Source organism: Gavialis gangeticus, unplaced genomic scaffold (assembly GCF_001723915.1).
Source record: "Gavialis gangeticus isolate Ggan-Ray unplaced genomic scaffold, GavGan_comp1, whole genome shotgun sequence".
NCBI lineage: Eukaryota > Metazoa > Chordata > Crocodylia > Gavialidae > Gavialis > Gavialis gangeticus.
In genome coordinates this window covers 5,953,145-5,976,470 of record NW_017729034.1, presented here as the reverse complement: position 1 = coordinate 5,976,470, position 23,326 = coordinate 5,953,145, and the positions used below count along the sequence as shown (strand labels likewise).

The 23,326-nt window shown below is 45.6% G+C and overlaps 1 protein-coding gene across 3 annotated transcripts in view; it reads left to right on the top strand.

The window, feature by feature from the left end:
- The window catches only part of LSAMP (limbic system-associated membrane protein), a 552,317-nt gene that overhangs the window by 225,497 nt on the left and 303,494 nt on the right, over positions 1 to 23,326 (top strand). For all 3 annotated transcript variants that reach the window (XM_019526970.1, XM_019526969.1, XM_019526968.1), the window contains exon 2: positions 14,170 to 14,402. In XM_019526970.1, coding sequence (XP_019382515.1) covers positions 14,170 to 14,402 — 233 coding nt within the window. The remainder of the gene's footprint in view (positions 1 to 14,169; positions 14,403 to 23,326) is intronic.

The window sequence follows — 23,326 nt, the reverse complement described above, 5'->3', positions numbered from 1 at the left end:
CTTTAGCATCATTCTCCCATTACCTATAGTCTTTACTTTGGGTCCTGCCTTAGAGCAAGGGGAGGAGAAAGGGAGGAGGGGCATGTATTAAGTGACCTCTTAAGCTCCCTTCCCCGCCCCCATTTTTTGTGATTTCATTCCGTCTTGCTCCCACTTTCTCTGAGTTTTCTTTTGCATTACTAATCTGGGACTTTATCTCATTCTCCAGTAGCTGTGGCGGCTGCCTGCCTGTTTCTTGTCTGCCTTTGCCTTTCGCCCCCTCCTGCCTGTGATGTAGTGCTGTCTGCCTCCATCTGCCTGATTGTCTTTCTCCTTTTTTTATCTGGGTACAGGGGCTCCAGGTGCACTAATTCTCTGATACTGTGCAGAACATTTCAGATAATTACTAGGCACTGAATCATCACGTGGGCCTTCCATCCAAGCCTATCTTCTCCTTTCTGTCCCCTCCATCAGCCTCTTTGCAACATGTTTCCTCCTGCACCAGAAAGTCTGGAGGAGAAGTTTAGAAGCAGGGAGGGCAGCAGCTTTCCCCAGTGCTGCCTGGCTGTGGTGATGTGAAAGATGTCTGTGGCACAGTGTAAGCTGCGGCAAATTAACCAGATGCTTCTTATACTGATGTATGGAACAGGGAAGAGGGGAGCATGAGAAAAGGGTGGAAAAATCTCTCTGCCTGTTTCAGGTTGTTATAGTGCTCCTCACCCAATACCAGTGCATAACCCTGACCAAAAATCAAAGCACTGCTGCCATTCTTCTGCAAAAACCTGGTTTCAAACCCTTCCAAAACTTGAGTATAGTGGATAACCTTTTCAAAAATACCCACCCCAGGATGGAAGGCCCACGTGAGGGAGGAAGTCAAATTCTATTGTCTTCTGGTCAGCTTGGGGTGTGTACCAGCTGGGCTATGTCTGAGCACAGCCCTTCCACCTACCCCAACACCCCCACACATCCCCAAGTTGGGAATGCTGCAGTGTCTTCCCTGGGGCTGTCCAGAGCAGCTGTTCTTGAGCACACAGATGGTTGAAGTCTCAGGCACAATGATAGGAGGCTACTTTAGAGCGTCTTCAACAGTGCATTCCTGGCCAGGAGAATTCACCGCCCCAGTGTAGATGCACATTTAGGCTCCTAAAGATTAGGTGCTTTGGAAAATGTTGACCTATATCTTTAGGACAATGAAAAGGGAATTGCCCATAGCGCCAGCACACTGCAATCTGGCGACAAATCATTGATTAACACCCTTCATTCATGCTGTGCACCACTTGCATGCTGTTCCTGGGCTCCCTACACAGCTCTGCCAGTGGCCCTTGCTCCTGCCCTGCAGCGCTTCATGCTATTCCAGGCCTCTGGGGTCCCTTCTGCTAGAGTAGCATAACCAACAACACTGAGGTAAATTGTTGGCAGGTTGAGTGAGGAGCGTGTTCTTGCTTGGACAGTTCATTAAGTTGACGTGATTTGTAGCTGATTAGCATCCCCTAATGACCCTGGCTCCAGTTCAGAGCTAGATTTTTGTCTCAACTGAAAAGGGAAATTGATGAGTCCTCAGCTGACCCAAAAGAGAGAAAGGAATTGATGGCCTGCTTTTTCTGCAGTCTCATTCTCCTGTCTGATCAGTGTGCAAGATCCTAACTCGAGCAATCAGGGCAGTTGGCAGCTCTGCAAAGAGCAGCCAGCTTGAGATTATGCATGGTAGCCAGCCAGCCAGCTGCTCTGCATATGGATGCTGTGTGACCTCTCCCATGGAATCAGGCTAGGGTGGAAACTGCCATCACTGAGGATGGTGACTCAGGCAATGGCACCAGGGTACCAGCTGCATCTCAGAAACAAGTGGACTTGTCCCAGGAGCTCCCAGAATGCAGTGTCTTCTCTAAAGACCGGGGTGGAATTTCCCATATCTGGGTGGGTTTAGCAGGAGAGAGCTTGACCATGAAAATCCATTCCCTTGTGGCTGGGCTGCAGCCTAAGGCTGTGTGTCCACATACATAAGTTGTGCCTCCCCACAGGTCCAGAAATTTGGCATGAGAGAAGCTGTTGTTCATGCTGGCACCACTTCCCCACCACCAAATTTCTGGACCCATGGGGAGGTCCATGGATAAGATGACACAGCTCAATGTGCTGGATCTGGCTCATGGGCCACTTGTTGAGCACCAGTGCTCTGTGAAACTTGATTCAAATACACTGGCATCCCCATCCAGACTGGTATAACTATTATGGTTAAAAAAAACAAACAAACATGCCTAACCAGAATAATTCTAATATAAAATGTATCTGCTTGGACCAGGCCTGCACCTGCTGTGGGAGATAGAGGGGTTGGGTGACATTTTTGACAGTGCAACTTCTCCCTGGTAAACATGCTGGAGTTTTACCTTCAGTATCTGTTGCAGGCTGGGTGACTGCTTCTTTCAGAAAACATTGGCAGTCATGTCCACCTTTCATTGTTACGTCAGTTTAGTTAAAAGAGCTTTCACAGCAGTAGGGAAGTAGCAGTGCCATTGAACAAGGTGTATTACTTGCATCGAACAAGGCTCATCTGGAATACAGTGTACAAGTCAGGTTATCCATCTTCTAAATAGGTGAATTCAAACTGAATCAGGGGCAGACAAAGCCTGTAAGAGGAGGGGAATGGAGAGACCTTCTTACAAGAGGTGACCAGAATTGCTTGACCTGTTTAGTCTAACAAAGCAAGGGCCAAGAGGGGATATAATTTCTGTTTACAAATGCAGGATTGGGGGTAAACTCCAGGGAGGGAGAAGAAGTATTTAAGCTAATGAACAACGCTGGCTCAAGCAAACTGGCCATGAATAATTAGGCTGGGAATTAGTAATGTCTGTACGCATCAGAACAGCATGGTTCTGAACCAGCTTTTCAGTGGGAGTAGCAGCAGCAAACAGCCAAGCTAGTTTTAAGATGGAGTTTGATCAATTTATGAAAGAGTCTCTCTGATGTGGTTTTCTGTGATAGCAGGGTGCTGGGCTCACTGACCCTTCCCATACTATATCCCTAAGTGGAGTTACACCGAGCAAAATGAGCAAGACTTTGGAGACTATCAGCCTTGTGCCATCCCATTACAAGGGAATTGCCCATAATCATAACACATGTAATAAGAGCCCCAGGGAGCCACAGATAGGTCTGACAGAAAAGGCCATGAAGTAATAGTGCTGAGAGAAAGCAAGCGCTTTGGGGCCTCTCCTCCTATCATTCCTGCTGGCTTTACCTTCAGTAACTTACTATGTGAATAGAAACGATGAATGCCAATCAAATACAGCTACAAGATCAAGTATACAATATATTAATATTATTGATACAATTAATATTGCTATATTGAATTAGTTCTGTGACAATTCATAGTGGTATTAATACATATAAACAATAATGGATGATAATACTCATAATTCTCTATTGAAATTTAAGGGAAATGTGGGAGAAGTGACCATAAATAATATTTTAATGGGGGTTTTCACTCAAGCCTGGTTCCATGGGGTGAGGTCCCTTTGCATCCATATACAGGGCAGCTGGCTGGCTATGGTGTATTGTATTATTAATTATTATTATTAATTAATCCTAGTTCTGAGGAAGACATGGGGATGCACTTATGCCACAGTCCAGAGGACCATCCCTATTCAGCAAAACTGTTAAGCATGTGTTTAAGTCCCACTGACATTAATGCTTCAATTAAAGCTGTCAGGGCTTTGCTGAATCAAAGCTTCAGTTCCAGTTAATGGAAGTCCCAATCCCCAGCTCTTACAAGGGCACTCTACTAGTGATGAATGAAGATGTGTTCAACTTCAGTCAAATCTTTCTGTACAGCACGTCCTGCTGTCCTACTAATAGCAGTAGTGGCCACAGTCTGAACTTTAGCATCATTCTCTTTTACTGTATGTGGAGTACCATGAACTCCCCACAATCCAGTTAGCCCATTCGTTATGTCAAGTCCTAGTGGGAGTCACTGGGACAGGCGTAAATCTCAGCTTCCTATGACCAGCTCTGCTGCAGCCTTCCTGCTGGCAGTGATTAGGCTGTGCATGTTCTGTAGCACGTCTGCAACTGTCTCTGCTTATGGGCATAGAAGGCAGGTTTGAATGGAATAACACCTATTTTTTCTTGCTCCTCTCCCCCGCTAAATATTGCTGCATGGACTTGCTTGTTCACCAGGCAGTGAGTGGATGAGCAGAAAAGGAAGACGAGACAAAGAAAACCCAAGTGTGTTTTGCTCTTGGTTTGTTCCCCTGCCCCCTAGAGCTCCAAGCAGTATTGCTGCTAAATACCATATTAGATCTCCAGGATTACACTTTACAGCAGAGAATTTGTCTGACCCATTTGACACTCACAACTAGGTACTGGGGGTGCTATATGCTGAACAAGTAGTATCTGGATTCCCCCCTTGCCTTGTTATTGTTGGGGGTAGAGGGCAGCTGGCAAAGCCATTAACTAGATCTTGCAAGTGAACGTGAAGTGACACAGTGACAAGAGGCTGCTTGTGGGAAGCTGGTTTGGGGAGGGCAGCTCCATGTGGTAATTTCAGCCATTGCAGGTGGGGGCACGTTCCACAGATGGCAGGTTGCATTTCTCAAGAGATTGCCTGAGGCTGGATCCAAAATGCTGTGTTGTATCTTCTGCAAGGAGCTGTGTTTTGGACTGTGATGCAGAGATACTTTTAAAGAGAGATGAGTCAAGAAGCCATGGGTGGGGGAGATCAAGGGAATACTGACATTGACCTCTTTCTACAAAGTGCTTAAGAATGGCGGATGGAAAAAGCCATCTAAGGTTATTGTTTTAAAATAAGAGGCAAGAGAGGTGATTTCCTGATAGAGAAACACAGTGTATCTTATTTAAGCCTACTGGGCCTAGACCTGCAGACTTACGTAGGCAAAACATTGTCTGAAGGCAATCTCAGAATCAAATGAGCAGGCCTGCTGTAAGTAAATGTATTTATTTAGGATTAAAATAATAAAAACAGCAGTTATCCAAGGCTGTAGGCATCTTTGCACGTCATTGATAATGCTGTAAAATCCCAGTGGTGTTTCAGAAATAATTTTGATAGTGGCTCAGCCAACCACAGAGATCCTTCCCACCCCTTCACTGCTGTGAGGAGTAAATCCTCAAGGCATTCAAAAACCCTATCAAAAGGCCCAGATATACAACATGTGCAAGTGCTGTGTACCAGATATGTGACACGTAGCACAATGTCAGGGTAACTTGCTAGAATCCAACATTTAGTTACCTTGGGAAAAGTTAGCAGTAAAATTACCCCTGTGTGATCATACTGGTGCAAGTGTCACGTGTCTACTTCTTTCCTGGGGTTGACCAGTTGCTCAATGCAAACAGGCTATGATTACCTGCTCTTCTGCCAGCTCATGGCCGGGTACCATAATATTGCCTACTAGATAAGCTACCGCAAGAGAGCTGACTATCCATACCCTATCTGTGCATCAGTTGTATTGGTGCAGAAAACTGAAACCTGTTACACTAATGTTATCAGCTTTTGTTTCCAGGCCTAAACTGATACTGAATGGTGTCCCTAGAGGTGTCAGGAGACAGTGCTGTAGTCATCACCTTTGTTGTCCTTTCACATTGTTGGTTGGCCTCTCTCCTGGGTAGGAGCAGAAGGACTCTTGGAGGCAGCCCCTGCAGTGGCTCTGCCTCACTTGCCCCAAGCTCACGCTCCAAGAAGTAGCAGAACCATGCTCTGCTGCTCTTCTTCCTGTGGCTGTTGATGAATGCAGTCTTGATAGCCTGTTGCCACTTTCCATCTGAATAACACTTCTCAACAGTATGCCCGTCTGTTTCCTGGAAGGAGGGGAGGGGAGAGGGGGAAAGGATCTGGGGACAGGAGTTGCAGGAGTGACAGAAACAACATAAACTGCTACAAGTGTTACAACAACATGCTGGGAAATTAATACACTGTGAGCTGTCGTCTCCATGGGAGGAGAGGCAGAATAGAGAAATGCTGAGGAAAAATGATAGGGCTGAGGCTAGGGGAGGAGGAGGAGGAGGCCGTGACAGCCTGCAGGAAGGGAGGGAAGAGTGGAAGGCAATGAAACCTCTGGGGCTCAAGTTCCTGGTGTGTGGAGTGTCCCCAACCATTCATGGCAAGACCCTGATGACCTTTCGGCCTCTCAGTGGACCCTTCTGCTCCCTTCAATTGTGATCTTTTCCTGCCTGAGGAGACGGGAGTCTCATAGCTCCTTTCCTTTTTAGACAGAATCCCAAGGTGGTCTGCCCCAAATCCTGATGGGGAGGGGAGGGGAGCAGGAGCTCCATTGATCCTTAATGGGAGAGAGCTTGCCATACCAGCTTGCATTTGCCCCTGGCCAGTTAATTACACAGATCAGCTTGGGGAAGGAAAAGGCAGCACAGCTGTTTCCACAAAATTAATTCCAGCTCCAGCTGTGACTCGGGATATGGGGATTCTCGAGTGCACTCTGCTCTGCCCACCTGCATGCTGCAAAAAGCCACCCTCCCCTGGCTTGCTGGCAACTGAAAGCTAGAAGCAAGGAGGTGAAATAGAAATGGGGTAGTCAGCAGGGAGCCACAGATGGGAAAATGAAGACAATCCTGATTTCCAAGGGATTGCCCCTTTACAAAATCAAAACAAAACAAAAACCTACAGATCTGAGTGTAATTTTGGCAAAGCCCTGGTTAGGGCATAAATTTGATTTGGATACAGGTGCTCTGATACCTTCTCTGTTCTGTTTCTGGTCTCATGCTGCTCTTATGGCTGTGGTATCCTGGTGCAGCTTGCTTGTCATGATGGGTATGTTGCCACTGCCATGAGTCATGTAGAGACACCCAGTGTGGTTCAGGTAGGGACGTGCTTGTTTCATGATGTGACTCCATCACCCAGTTAGTCCAACGTGGCAGTGCCATCCCAGGCTGTTGAGGTGTAATTATTATTTGCCCTGAGCAATAGATTCTGGAACGTGGGGACCTTGGTCTGGTGGGTGTTAATTACAGCTATTTCTCTCTTAACCCAGTCCTTGTGATATGGCACTGCTATTGCCAGTGCAGATAAAGATCTGAGGCAAATAACTAATGAGCCAAGCATCCTCTAGAGACAGGGAACTGGGTAGGATGAAGGCCTCTGTCTTTGTAGGGTATAAGCCAAAGGTGACATTTTATATACACTTTGTTTTCTAACTACAATCTCACATTCAATACCATTTCCCTAAATGCCCTTTCTGTTGGAATTTATCTTATATAATACCACTCTGCACTCACTGTGTAGATAGCAGAATCCTACCTGAAGGTTTTAGAGCACTTTAGCAACATTATTGCATTCATTTCCGTGCCCCCTCCCCTGTGAAATGGATCAGTCTCATTCCTCACGTTCGCAAATGGGGAAACTGAGGTGTGGAGAAGAGAAAGGACTGTCTAGGTCACCTTCTCTAATCTCCAACCCTTTTCCATAATCGCTTAGCTAGTTATTGCATGGATATTAAATACCATGTGAGCACTGAAATGCATCTTTGGCAGCTTAAAAATGATTCAGTAGCTAAGTATCTTAAATGCCTGTTAAACTTCAGAAAATTTGCTTTTAAGGGGACTGGGTAGCTTAAGGGGATTGAGAGCAGGATGTAGAGATTTTCTTTTCCAGGTCTTTGGTTTAAATGTGATCTAAGGTTGGTAGGGAACAAAAGTAACTGCCACCCAGCTTCTGAGTGGTTACCTACTTGGTGGTGACCTTTCAAGAAACCACCCTACAAGGACAAGGTGAAAGAAATAGGTATGTTCAGCTTGCAGAAGAGGTGATTAAAAGGGACCATAATCACAGTCTTCAAATATCTGAAGAGCTGCCATAAAATTTCATAGATTTCATAGACATTAGGTCTGGAAGGGACCTTGGAAGATCATTGAGTCCAGCCCCCTGCCCCAGGGGCAGGAAGTCAGATGGGGTCACAGGATCCCAGCAAGATAAACGTCCAATTGACTCTTGAAGGAGTCCAGAGCAGGTGCTTGCACCACCTGTGACAGCAGTCTGTTCCACATCTTGGGCGCTCTGACTGTAAAGAAGTTCTTCCTTATGTCCAGTGTACCCACCTGGCTTCAAACGCCTGCTCGCATGCCGTCTTGGCCTGAACTGAAAGGGGTGCTCTATAGCTTCGTGGACTCTCCGAGGTGAGCTTTGGTTGTCCCTCTGGCCTTCCCTGGACTCTCCTGCCATGTCTTTGAATGTTATGTTAGTGTGGGGCTTGGCCTTGAAGGTTCCCTCAGGGATTGCCACTCTGCTTGCGGGATGTTCATGGGGCTCCACCTCCCCTACACCCCAGCTTTGCACCAACCTCTGGCAGGGTGCCAGATCTTGACATGGCCGCCTCTCCAGTGTGGTTGTTCCTCATGCCCTATTGTACCCCACTTTTCTCCTTGGGGGAAGGATAATTAGCTGGCTTGGGCTCTAAGCCTGAGACCCCCTTGAGCTGGCCAGCTCTATTCCTGGGGTTGGTATGGGTGCCCCTCTCAAGCAGAGGTAAAGAAAACAAATGAAGAAAAGAAGCAAAAAAAAAAAGAACCCAAAAGGGTCTTCCCATCTGGTGTACTACCAGTCGGCTTTTCCAGCCCTCCTGCTCGTGTTTGGCAGGGCTCCCCCTGATGCTGGTCCCACGGGGTCCCTCTTTCCTTTCCGCCCGTAGCCCAGTTCCCTGACCTGGTACCTGGGAGCAGTCAAGTGGGAACACTTCTGCTTTCCCGGGGTTGGCCTCAGCCTCTTTCTCTGGGTCACCGTTCTGGTTACACCGCCATTTGGCATCTCCACTGCCAAACCTCCTTGGTGGTACTAGGGGGAAGTCACCCCCGGTGTTCCTCCCCTCCTGGGACTCAGTCTTGGCACCCCCAGTGCTTCAGCAGCTGCCCGTCATACGGGCGTTCCTAGTTCATGCCAGCTTTGTCTGCTGCTGGCACGGAGAGCCTCTACCACCTCACTGGCTTTCCCCGCCTTACAGCCAGCGGCCACTTTTATCCCTGCCGGCTGGTGCGTCTTTGTGAACTCACCCACCGGCTTTAATTGCATAAAGGCACGGCTTGTAAACCATGCGGGCTCTTTTCTTTGATCCTCCTGTGTCGCTCCTCCTGCAGATAAGTAGTCATTTTGTATTTCTTTATTTTCATGTTTCTTCCCACACTGTGGCCTGTGGGTGGGGCTTCCTGGTCCCTCTTCTCGTTATTCCCAGGACATCCAGCCTGAAACTGTCTTGAAGAACTTTGTGTCTGTTTGACCTTGTCATCTCATGGGGCGCTCTGGTGAACAGGCGTTCCCCCAGGTCCTGATGTACACCCCTTATATACTTATAGGTAGCCACCAGGTCCCCCCGAGCCTGCGCTTTTCCAGGCTGAAGAGTCCCATGGCTCTCAGCTTCTCATCATAAGGCCTGTTTTCCTGCGCTCTGATCATGCATATGGCTTTCCTCTGGACTCTCTCTAGCTTCTCCACATCCTTTTTAAATTGTGGAGCCCAGAATTGGATACAGTACTCCAGCTGCGGCCTCACCAAGGCCAGGTACAGCGGGAGGATGACATCCTGGGATTTGCTGAAGAGGCATCTATGGATGCAAGCCAGAGTTTTGCTCACTTTGCCGGCTGCAACATCACATTGGTGGCTCATATGCGTCTTGTGGTCAGTCATAACCCCCAAGTCCCTTTCAGCCGTGGTGCTAGCAAGCGGACTGTGATTATGGAAGCCAAAGCCTTCATGATGGCACCAGCGCCGCAGTCTCTGGTTGACTACCTCAACCCGTCTCTCCCTTCTCAGCCCATGACCCACAACTGGGAGTAGCAAGGAAAAGACCACTTGCACCCCCAACCCCCTAAGTCCTGCTCCCAGAGACCTGTCATCTCTCATGACCTGGCTGGGATTGCTCCGAGCTGTGTCATTTGTGCCCACATGGATAAGGAGCATAGGGTGGTGGTTGGAGGGCTGGAGAATCTTTGGGATCCTCTCAGCTGTGTCCCAGATGTGGGCCTGCAAGAAGTAGCAAACCTCCCGGGCTAGGGGGTTGGGGCAGCAGATTGCCCCCTCAGTCCCCCTCAGGAGGGAGTTTCCCATGACGAGCGCTCGGCATTTCATCTTAGGGAAAGGAGAGGTGGGTGATCCTCCCTTGTAAAGGGAGGGAAAACACCATTTTTTCTCTTGCTGCAGAGAGTAGGATATGGCCCAAGGGCTTGAAGTTGCAGTAAAGAAGATGTAGTTTGGATATTGGGAAAAACTTCTTTACTATTAGAACAGTGAGGCACTGGAATAGATTGTGTAGGGACTCTCCATCACTGGAGGTGTCCAAGAAAAGGTTGGACAAGCATTAACCAGGGATGATCTGGGAGTAGTTATGCCTATGCTCTGCTATGAGTATTTCCCAAGATTCTTGGCTTTGTTGGTTGCCAGATAGGGCCAGCAAGGTGTTTTTTGTTTCCTGTGCTCTCCTATTGTTTTGTCTTTGGGTTTTTTCCTTGCTTGCTTGGTTTATTTATTTATTTATTTGTTTTGTTTTCCTCAGAAGCAGTGGATGTTGGCTGCAGCAAAGCCTGGAAATTTTGACTGGGTTGTGCCAGTGCCTTGTGGCTATATGACAGTGTTGACCATGTAGTTTTACTAATAGGCTTCACAGTAAAATGGACAACATGGTGTGGATAGGGACAATCCTGCCTGTGGCGGGAGGTTGGACTAGATTACCTCCACAAGTCTCTTCCAGCCCTACTTTTTTTATGATTCCAAGATCAACAGTCATCTTGTTGGCAGCATTCATCAATTTTGATCCAATTTTAAGAATAGTTTTGATCTCTGAAAATACCTATCATCATAAGGCAACTTCATTATTCATTGACAAAATGTAGCACAGTGGCAGCGCAGACATAGGGCACCTCATCCATATGTTCACTAAGGCTAAGCAGAGGTTTACCATCCCAATGCAGACAACCCAAGAACATTTGAGGCAGGAAAAACCCAAAATGAATGTGTTGCGAATCTGTTAGTGTTCAGCGGAACTGATGATAATGTTTTCGGTATGTCTAATGATGAGCATTCTGTTATAGCTGTGAACCTACCTATTGATTATTAATAAACATTTAACAGTCATTTAATATCCACCAGATGCTGTGCAGTTTTTGCATTGCTGTTAAAATGTCACTTAACATGCCATTTAATATTTTATCAGTATTGAATTAATGTGTCTCACACTCTGAGCATTATCCCATAAATCTTTATTAAACTGGGATCCATAAAGCTGGGCAGCACATACAGTAGACAGACAGAGATGCACACATTTGTGCATATACACATGGAGATACCTAATCTACTTTGATATATGTTCACACAGAGCCAGGACTTGGAAATTCCACATTTGTACGTTGATTTTTCTCTGACAGCTTTAGAGAAACAGGTATGCTGAGCAGAGCAGCTCAGATCCATTTCAGTTACTGTTCCTATCTTCCTCTTTTCTATCTTTTTTATCTATATTTTGATGGCAGTCTTTATTCATCACTGGGACACTTAAAAAAGTCTAGCAATTGACCTGCACTGACTATTATGGCCCTATTAATATCTGACCTCTGGATGTTAGCAGGGTACAATCGGCTATGGTGCACCATTTTTAATTTCCCAAGAGCAGAATTTCTTAAGTCTTCTGGCAAGATTGTTTTGTACTTCTTTACCTTGTGGCTTGACCTTTCTGTCTAGCTGACAAAAATGGCATCACTTTCTTAATGGCTGGCAGAAGCCTGGCTGGGTTCACTATATGTCTGGGAGAGGTTTGTGGCAAGTTACTCTCTTCTTTCCCACCACTGCTTGGTCTTTGGTCCATCAGATAGGATGTTACCTTTTGGTGAAATGGGTGTTGTAACAATCAAATAGTTCCACAGGTGTTAATTACATGGGAACAAGTCTTACCATTTAAAACCCTGCCATGGCAGGGGTCCCTTCCGACCCTAGAAACTATGAAACTATGAAAACCAAATATTAGTCAGTAGTGGGTGCCTTATATAGGTGGAGAAGTTGAGACTAATTTGGGGGGTCTCATGACAAAGGCTGAACCCTGGTGCTCAGAGGAGCAGGTTCTGGCTTTACCCCTGACCAACTTTTGGACCTGAGGAAATTCATTTAGGGCCAGATTTTCCAAAGCACTTTGGTACCTAAAACATGCAGGTGAGGTGCACAGCGGGATTGTGAGAAGTGATGCTGATGGCCAGTGAATTCAAGCTATTCATTAACCAGCTTTAATGGTTTTGAAAAATCTGTTGGGCACCTATCCTGTCCCTTTAGGGTCAAGAATCCTGTGGAAGCTCACCCTTTAGCCTCTCTGGCTGGGAATACTGATCTACCTGGCTGGGAAGACTAAATTCCTGAAGGCTCAAATGAGGAACTTTTAGATCTTCCAGTGGAAGGCCCTGGGGATGGGTGGAGTGTGGCTGTGTGTGTGCGATGTGCTCCTGGTGGCTGTTCTTGGCACCTTCCTCAGGTCATTGATTTCTGCTCTTGTCTCCACATGTGTTGTGAGAAGGAGTACAGTTAGCTGATGTCCTGTGCCACTCAGCGGCCTGCTCCTGTGCACAGATTGCTTAATGTAAATAACTGCTCAACTATCGCCATTCTTTCAGGAGAAACAGATTTTAAAGCAAAAACAATTATGGCTTTAATTTCACCTCAGGGTAAATATGTGCCTGGTCAAAAGAAACAGCTCCGACTTCAAGAGTAAACCTTTGCCAGCCTCTCTTGGCTGCCTGTCAACAGCACTAGCTGGGGGGCAAATGTTTATCAGACCAGACAAACATGCTTCCAGCTTGATCAGTGGCACAGTGCACCTCCCACATGACACCACGCAGCATGGCATTCCTCATGCCCAGAGGTGACCCAAGAACAACTCAAAGCTTTTGTGGGCATGTTTGCTCTGGAGGAGGTGCAGTGAATCATCAGAGTCACATCACGCACAGCAGCCTCAGCTTAGTCTGAATAAACTGCATTCAAGCAGAGGAACTTGGAAAATGCCTGACCCTTCCTAACAGTGTTTGAAAACCCACTGTCAAATATTTGCCTTATCTTTCAGTGATAATCTTCATCCTCTGTCTTTCCCTCTCCAATACAACATTTGTGTTAGTAGTGCTGAGAGGAGTTGGCATATTTGAATTCCAGGAGACAATGAGCACAAGAGGCCTGGGAGTGACAGAGCTGAAGACTGACCTCTTTTAGTTATCCACAAAGCAGGCATGGGATGGGCAAGCTGTCCTGATAAAGCCCCATCTGGATTTCTTAGCCTAGCCTTGGAGGCATTGTTGCTAGGGTGAAAGAAGAGATAAGTATCCCATGTCCTGTTCAGCTCATGGCCCCTCAGCTGAGCTAGGTAAACTCATACATGCCATTTCTTTGCATCTCTGGATCTCTCCTATGATCAGTATTATTAAGGCTGAAATTGATCTTTGAATAGACTAGGTGCCACAGCCAAAGCTAGATTTGACTTTGTGATGGCTCCTCTACCCTCCCCTGTAAAAGAATGAAATCACCGTCATGTTGCTGCAACGGCAGTCAGTCCATCCTCTTGCCTGCAGACACCTGAGGCTCTTGGCAGATGGGACAAAGCCTATGCCAGGTGGTGACTATCCAGTCTCTCCACTCTTTGCTGTACCCATCTGCCATCCCTCTTCCCACCTCTCACTTGCCTTGTAACCTTCTGAGGACACAATGCAAATGTCACAGAGGATGAATGTGATGTTCCTGACACCAGCATCACATATATGCACATACGTTCATGCAGCTGTGTAACTGCAAAGGCAAAGGGGGGCCTTTAGTTTTTCACAAGGCCTTTTCTGTTGGTGTGGTGAGGGTGCAGAGGTGTCACAAGAGGGAGGAGGTGGACCATGTGGTGGGCCAGCAGGGGGTGCATCCACCTCACTGTGCCCAACCACCTTCCAGGCTCCGAGTGCTCTGAGTACCACCTTGGGGGTGCCTCACATCTGGCCGACCCCCTTCCTGGAGCACACCCATGACCCTGGGGAGCAGGGGTGGGGAGAGATGATATGGACCAGGACACTTCAGTCTCCAGAGTAGCCTTGTTCATTTAATATTTTGAAAGTGCTTTAAAAATGTGACCGGTCATGATGGGAACGAGGAAGCTGATGGTTATGGTGCTGTGGCAGTGGAAAGTTAGAAGGAGGGCAGGGAGTCTTTGCTGATATCCCAATCTCTTGTCTCACCCTCCACAGGTGTTATATAGAAGACAGAAGCTCCAAGGTGGCTTGGTTAAACCGTTCTGGTATCATCTTTGCTGGAACAGACAAGTGGTCCCTGGACCCTCGAGTGGAGCTGGAGAGACAAACCCCCCTGGAATACAGCCTCCGGATCCAGAAAGTGGATGTCTACGATGAGGGGTCCTATACATGCTCAGTGCAGACACAGCATCAACCCAAGACTTCCCAGGTTTACTTGATTGTGCAAGGTAAGAAATAAGAGCTAGGCAGAGAGTAAAGATGGAAAATAAGGGTCCCAGCTTTTTGCAGATATCTGGGCTGTGAAAAGGGAATACTAACCTATTTGTCCCAGCAGCATACTAGACCAGCAGTGTGGGGTGGGATCTTTTTAGTTCAGACCACAACTCCAGGGTCATTTTCCAATATGATGTGTATGGACTGACAGTGCCTATCTTTCAGAGGCTTGTATTGCATGTGACATGAATGACACTGGAACGGTTCCCGTAGACTAGGATTACTGGCCCCTCAGTGACTACGTATACCTCATTGCTTCCCCTCCTCCTTTCCCACCTCTCCTCATTACATTCCTTTTCCTTTGTCATATCTCATCTCTTCCTCCTGCACATCCCTGGCTTCTATATTCCTTTCCTACTTTGAGCAAGGGTGAGGAATATGACTTCTGATGAATAATGTGCACTGCAGGCATTGGCTAATAGGGGACTGTGGCTAGACATCTCTTCCTGCCAGGAGCTCCAGAGTCATGGCTACCATGAAACAGAGTGACCTCTACTCCATGGTAATGATATCCCTTTTTCATGTCTCAGTTTCTCAGCTTTACCTCTTCCCTTTTAGGGAGAACTACAACCTTACTAGCCTAAATTGGTAATGAAACAGAGAAGATATGTAGTTTGGACTGGAGTGCCATCATTATGCTGATGATACTTGATTCTGTCATTGTTACATCAGACCTGGATGGTGCTTCTGTCCACTTAAATATTTATAGGGTAGTCTGTATTAAATGTATACTACAGATAGGCTCAGATTCTGCATTATCATTCAGACAGGCATTGGTTATTTCTCCACTTTCTCGAGTAACCCAAAAGGCAGTGTATTTGATTTTAAAGTGGTTGCTGTTTGAAGACCTCCAGTCTTTCTTTATCGGGTGTTACCTGGCAGGTTCTGTGCTGACTAGCATATTGAATATGTTGTATATGGTTTGTATGCGTATTCAGAGATGATACTGTTCATGGGAATTGCAAGAGACAGAAAGCTTGCGAAATGTCCTGGCATGCACACAATTGCATGCATATGTGCGCAAATGCACACACACAGCAGTTTTCAAGACTTGTTCAGCAGTCCATTCAAATGCACAGTATTCAAAATAGACTTTGTAGAGGCCCTGAGATACAGCTAGGGTCATGATTCACTACCTGTGGGGCTAATGCAAACTACCTCTAGGTGTCTTATTGCTGGTAAAATCTAATAAAAAGCATTTTCCATTAATCTGTCAGGAAAAAATACATGTACAAATGATTTTTTGAGCCAGGCATATGTATTAATAATACCAATCATGCTGATTTGAGGCAGCCCCGAGTAGCCATAGCCCAGTTTCTCCCAGAGTTTGGTGCTGTCCAGAGCCAAACTTCACCAAATGCCAGGCTTGTCTCTAATGACAATAAATTGCAGTTTATATCTGGGTGTGACCAAAGTCAGGTTGCATGTAGATAACACACCCTTGTATATCCTTTGCTGGCAGCTCATAATTTTACCACAACTCTCCTGCTATGCAGTGCTTATTCTTATAGCCCCAGCTCCAGAAATTACATGATAAGCTGAGACTCTCAGCTTTCATTTCTTAAGTCAGTTGGTGGTCTTTGTGGCTGCAGAAAAAGGAAACGTGACTTGGGTGCACACTAAATGTTCAAAAACCAAAGGCAACTACAACAAACGTAAGAAAGTATTTAAAAAAATGTTTCCTAGTTCACAGGATGTAGTCTCTTGATTTTAGAGCACTGTGATTTGGCATTCATAGCCATTGCAGAATCTTTTCTTTTTCTTTCAGGGTCATTTTCTTATATAACTTCTTTTTTTCTTTTGGTGGGTCTTGGAACATAGTAGTAATTGTTTGCAACTGGTAGAACAACAGTAGCTTGGGCTACTGGGATAAGTCTAGGTAGTTTGCTTATATTCATGTAATTAATTCACTTGTTTGTTTTTTATTTCAGTGTGTAAATATCAAACTCACTAACTTGAGCTCTAGGCCCCTGTGACAGATAATTAAAAAATAATACAATCCAAGGTAGGCTCAAACAACAGGAGCAAAACCTTGTTCTTAATAGCTTTTCTGCACCTTGCATTTAATATTCATTGAATAATATGGATAAACAGAACTAAGATTGTTTTTACCCCTCCAAGTCAGTTCCCATCTTACTGAGCCATGCATGGACTGACTTGCTTTCCTCCTCTTGGCCCCATATATCTTTGCCTCCTGGCTGCTGAAATGGCCACCTTCAGTGAGGGGTGAAAGATGGTCTGGCCAATGCCTAGCCAGTAGCCAGGTGGTTGGAGCACTTTGCTGGGGAGCAAGAGATTCAAATTCAAACCCTTTCTGGATGAGGTGGGCCTAGAAGCGGGGCCGTCTACTCTGTGGACAAGTGTCCAAAGCACTGGAATATTAGATTGAGGCTCCACCTCCTCTCTCTCTCTCTCTTTTTTTTTCTGGAGGGGGGCACTTACCCAGCATTACACATGTGCTTGAGTGATGCTGTTCTGCTCTGGAACAGCCTTCTGAGCATGCATCCAAACTGTATGGAAGTGGCAATAATTGCAATGATATCAGAAGTGTCATTTAAGCATCTAAAGGTGAAACAGGATTTAGCCCTTAGTCTTCCTGTGCCTCAGTACCTCAGTTGTGCAGTGGGGATTATAGCACTGCCCTTCCTTCTAGGGGAAGACTCCCATTGGAAACTGTGACATGCTTAGGTGTGTTGGTGCTGAAGTCTGACAAACACAGACATCTAATCCCTGGCCATTCTCGGTGTCTGCTCCAACAGATGGGCTTTGCTGCATTCTAAAGGTTTGCTGCCTTTTGGCTGTTTACAGGCTAATGTGTTCAGACACCAGTCCTAGAAACCATCCTCCCACTAGCAACTTCCCTGGGGAGAAGTCCAGTGTGTGCAGCATGGCTGAAAGCAGGATGTCATAGGGGAAGAGGCAACTGCTCACCTGGCAGATCCCAAGGCATTGAGGACATAAGGGTTTCGAACTGGTTCCACCTTGTCAGCCTGTGCAGAACTAGGCATGACAGTCTGCTTAACAACCTGCCTGCTTCACTGGTTTTAATTCCCAGCTTGACTTTTGTGTGGCCTAATTCCACAAAGAACATATTAAAATAGCTTCATAGCAGGATAACCAAAAGACAGCAGTAGAGAAGTGTACACCTAAGACAGAGGAGCCCATCTGGAAATCGAAGAAAGCTGTTTTCACTATTGCTGCTGTAGGATCATCTGACAGTGCCTGGAACTCCTGAGAAACCCCTTCATTCCACAGCTAGACAACTTTACGTACAAGCAATGGGCACACACTAGAAGTCCCAGTGGCCAGTACAGTGTTTGCCTTGCCTTCTGTCTACTTTCTTCACCCCCCCCCCCGCATTTTGCCCTAATTGTCCATAGTCGGAGAGCTCCTTCATTACTATCCAGTCATTTTCAGATACTGGGTGCCCTCTGTCACACTCAACTGAGAGAGATTTGCACAATCTTCCTGTTCAAAACACTTTGTTGCTCAATTCTGGACTCTCCCCACTTTTTTCTTAAAATGTGGTGCCCAAAACTAGACCCAGTATTCTAACTCTGGCCTCAACAGTACTGAAAGAGTGAATATTTCCCTTCCATGATTTCCAAATGACACTTCTCTTAGTATAGCCCAGAATGAGATTAGCCTTCTTTTTTCTATGACATCACATTGTTGACTCATTCAGGACTGCTGCCAAGCCAGTTATTCCCCATTTTATAATTGTGAATTTGATTTCTTTTTCCTAAATGTACTACTGTATACTTGTCTTTATTGAATTTCATCTTGTTGACTTTGGACCATTTCTCCAGTTTTTGAAGATAGTTTTGAATACTGATCTTGCCCTCCAGGGTGTTGGCAACCCATAATAAGTTGGTGTAATCCAGATATTATGAGTGTACTCTCTATTCCACCATCCAAGCTGGTAATTGAAATGTTAAAAGGAACAGTGCTCATGTCTCATTTCTCTGGACATCCCCTAGAAATACCCTCTCAGTTTGGTAATGATACTACTGGTAGTTGTTCTTTGAGTGCACTTTTTACATCTAGTTCTGTGCCCACCTCCTGGTGATTTCATCTAGTTTTCTTATGAAAGTATCTTGTAGACAGTGTCAAAAGCCTTACTAAACTCCAAGATAACCACATTGATTGCCTCCCCATTCTCTGTTTGGCTAGTTAGCCTGTCAAAGAAAGAAATTAGATTGGCTTGACATGATTTTTTTTCTTGCCAAACCCATGTTGGCTGATTTTTATCATTTTACTGTCCTTGAGGTGCTCACAAATGGAATATTTAATAGCTCATTCCAGTATGTATCATAATTTGTTCTAGTAATGCAAGACACATAGAGGAAGGAGTCTGTGGCTGCCCCTCTCCAAATGTTACCTAGGGTATATATAGTCTCTTTCAGGGCCATATCTTGCACTCCTTATTCAGGTATGAATATCAGTGGAGAAATTGCAGTAATTCTTATGGATTGCATCAGGGTGGTAGATGTGCCACTATTACAGCCTTTCACAGGGCCCCCCACCCCAGAAATTCAGAACTAAGGGTTGAAACAGACATTACCTTTGGAAATCTGTATGCCCTCATAAACAAATTTGATGGCAGCACAAAGGCCAAACAAACAGATGCGCGTTACCCCTTTTTGTGCCACAAATGCCCAAGATTCGTGACTGCAACAAAGGTGGTATTGATCGGTGCTGCTGTTTAGAAGCAGACATGTATTTTCTCTGTAGTGGGAGATCCTGGGCAGCTCAGAGCTTGAAGGAGCCCAATCCTTGCACCCCAGGAATTCCCACACAGGATCAGGCCCCTCAAGCCCCCCAGATGCTTGCCAGGCTTTCCACTCTTACAGAGGCACTTCCAGGGGAATCTCATGGCATGTCTGTGCAAGTAGGTTGGGGAAGCTGGGTTTCCTTACTTACACAGGAGTGTCCCCAGGATTTCCAGAGGCATTTCTCTGCATGGGAAACCCCAGGTTTCCCTACTTACAGAAACACACCTTGAGACTCCCCTGGTCACATCTCTGTAAGAGGAAAAGCTGAGAAGGTGCTTCTGGAGCTTGAGGGGCCCCATCCTGCATGGGAATTCCTAGGTTGTGCAAAACTAGGTTCCTCAAGCCCCAAGAGAACACGCTACCAATTGCCCTGAATGGTCAATGGGTGGGACTACAGGCAATGTGTCTTGCCTTATGAAGTATACCAGCTGCTCTGGACACATCCTGGATCCTCTAACCTTCTTCATTAGGCAACGTCTGTTTCTAGCCTAACACTACCACACTGCCGTATTTGAGCTCAAGGAATTCCTCTGCCAACTCTAGGAAAGTAGTTGGTGATTTTAATTACTGCCGCCAGGCTTTACAAGTAGCACATGATCATGAATAGAGCTGGCTGGGATTATTTTAACCAGATGTGGTGGGGAGGTTGGTCAGAAAATGCAAGTTTCATTGAGACTGAAACGTTCCCTCAGAAAAGTATTGGCTTTGATTAGACACAAGGATTTTTGTATGCAGTTTTTTAAAATTGAACCTCAGGTGTCTTCCTCAGAGAACTGAAGAAGGGTGCTGTGGTACCCAAAAGCTTGTCTTTCTCTTCCAAGAATGTGGTGGGTGCAATAAACATCATCCACAAAAATTCTTGCCTGTCACATTTTTCCTGGTTTTATCTTGCTGGGATCCTTTGACTCTAGCTGACTTCCTGCCCCTGGGGCAGGGGGTTGGACTCGATGATCTTCCGAGGTCCCTTCCAGCTCTAATGTCTATGAAATCTATGAAATCACCCCAACACTTCTACAGCATGGTTGGTTTTGATTAAACTTTTTTTGAGGAGCACTTCTCAAATATAAGGCTGGATTTCTGGTCTAAAAAGAGGACAAGACAGCTCCACTCCAGAGAGCCATAGCCCTGTAATTATGGCATTCACTTAGGATGTACAAGAGACAAATTCAGGACCATGATCAGATCCTGGGGACAGGGATGGTTGACTAGAATTGATTCTGATCACCAGGCATTTGGCTACTTGTGGAGGAGGTGGTGAGGAGGAGTTTCATTCTTATGTTTTTGCAGAATTATGTTGTTGTTTAAACACAAAACAAAAACAAGTCTCAAAACATCAAGTTCTCTTTCACAAAAGGCAGTTCTTGTTTTCTAGCCAGCCCTAATCACAAACATCACATTGGTGCATAACAACTAAAGGCTAAATCCTACAGTCCATTTTAAGACAAATTCACATATCTTTAGCATCTGTCAATAACCACGCGGCATAGCCTTTTGCCATTATGCATTTGATTTTGTAGGATGCTTGGCCTTTAAAGATCAAGAATGTTCTTTCATTGTTTTAGTGGAGGATAAAGATGTATTTATTTTCATTGGGTTGTAACCAATGCAAATTTATTATTAATTCTACTTGGTGGATTAGCTATTTCCCCCCTAACTTAAGTGGATTTGTGCTGGTGAATGGTGAGGCACTGGGGAGTGAAATCCATTTTTTATCTCCAGAGCAGACGGAAACAATGCTAGCTTCCCACTGCGTTATGCTTTTCTCCTCCATTGGCTGTTGACCTTGACCCAGAGAGATCCACTTTTAAGGCTGAGAAGGGAATCAGTTTCCATGATGCATCCTTCCCTTTTTCTCATCCCTGAGGCTAGTGACAGGGGTATCAATTGGGATGATGACTTTGGTACTATGCACATTTCTCTACATGGAACTGGACTGAGAGCCACCAGCTGATTTATATGAGAGAGGTCACACATCAATGGTAATAATCTCTTCTTGCCCCTGACATAAAGCTCAAAACAATGGTTTGGTCTGGTTTCCTGTCATATTACTAGTCCTTTGAGCTTTCCATGCTCCTTTTGTGCTCTTTCCACAAAGTCCCTGCAGCAGACCATGCCAGAATAGGAACACATGGAAGAAGCCTTCTGGGTCATTGAGTTCAGTGCCCTGCATTTTTCAGGCTGTCATTTAAATAAACAAATCACCCAAACTGCCACTTCAAAACCTTACCCACAACTAAAAGGAGCAGTATCCAAAACACCAAATACACTCTTTAAAGTGCCACGGACAAAAATAAGGGAGATGCCAGTACTGCCAGTGGGATACAGTGCTGTGAAAGTTCAAGAGTTTTGCTGCTGCTGGTCACCATGAGAACAGAGCGTGGTTGCTTTGTGAGGTCATCAGAACTTTGCTAGGGAGGTTTCGATCCCAGGTCAGTTATCATTTCTCCTCACTGACAAGGTGCTCAGGGAAGACAGTTGCTGGTGGAAAAGCTGTTTGAACCAAGCAATAAGAATCCTTGACCCCAGCAACATCTTCTAGGAGAACCATCCAGTGCCCCCCAATATTGTCAGCTCACATTTTGCACTGGAGTTTAGAGGGAGCTGAGCATTGCGGTTGGGAGGCTCTGATTCCAGACAGTCTGCAGTAGGTAAGAACTAGCACAGATAACACAGGTTGCAGTGGGAACGTGACAAAGAATTTGGCAGGCAGATATGAGGGCTACTGAGACAGCTCAGAAGGATAAGTTTTTGGGACAGGAAAAAAAGAGGAACATTTTGCTTCAGGGGCTTGGAAGAGATTCAGTTTGCTGGTTTGGGAAGGGGGCGGGTGGAGCTGGGGCAATCAGGCCATTTTACTGGGGTGGGAGGGGAAGGAGGCATGTAGGGATACAATAATTTTGCTTTGGAACTGAGTAGGGAACACAGAATATGTTTCATTTGGTGTGTAAACTTAAGAAGACAAAGAATCCCAGATTAGGAGCATAGCGTTTTTGCTACATGTTATCTGGTATTTTTAGTAAATGTAAGTTTTTCTACCAGCAAATAAGCCCAGAATTTCAAACCCACAGTAACAAGGGCAATAGGCTCCTTGGCTTTTGTTTTGGTGGTTTGTTTCCATCTTGGCTCATAAACAGCAGAAAAGTGTACGTGGTATTTCATAGCTTACAAGAATGTCCAAGTTATTCTCCATTTAACATTTTATGGTCTCTGCACAGTATCCTGTGGCCTCTCCACTTGCATTAGCTTGGCCGGCTGCACTGATGGGCCTGTTAGGCTGTTACCATGCAATGAAGGTGTGAGGTCTCTGATATATGTTGAACGCTCATGGCTTTTTTTAGCATGTAAGATGTTTTCTTAGAGATGTTTTGGTGCTACTTACAAAGGAAAACTGGAAACAGAGATGTAACTGAGACTTCTCTTAACACATTTATGATCTTTTTGGAAAAATGCCACCTGAAATATGTGAAATGTTTCGTAGGGGCTTTGAATTTTATTGACCAGATCAGCTGATATAAATCAGTATAGCTCCTTTGGCTTCAGTAGAGCTATGTCAGTTGACAAGCTGTGGTTACTTTTCTATAGCTGCTTTTCACAGCATCTAGTGATATTTGTGGCAGAGACCGTCATTTTGTCCTGCTTACATAGCACTGGCAGAACAGGCTTCTGCTCCTTGACTGTGGCTCCTAGGGCTACAGAAATAAAAATGAATAATAACAATGAAACCAAAGGAAATGCCGGTTCAGTCATGCTGAAATGCCCATAATGACAGCAAAACTACCCAGACTTACATGCACTGAGATCATCTTGACTCACCCTGAGATGGTGGTAGGATAAGGCACCTCACAGGTCTGTGGCCTGATTTTCATAGATTCATAGATTCATAGATTAAGGGTCGGAAGGGACCTAGTAGATCTTCTAGCCCGACCCCCCGCCAGGGCGGGAGAACAACAAAAAAAACCCCAAAAAGAGAAACGGGACTCAAATGAGTCCAGCCAGGTAGGCATCCAGCCTCTTCTTAAAGACCCCCAGGGTAGGGGCCAGCACCACTTCCCTTGGAAGTTGGTTCCAGCTCCTAGCCGCCCTAACTGTGAAGTAGTTCTTGC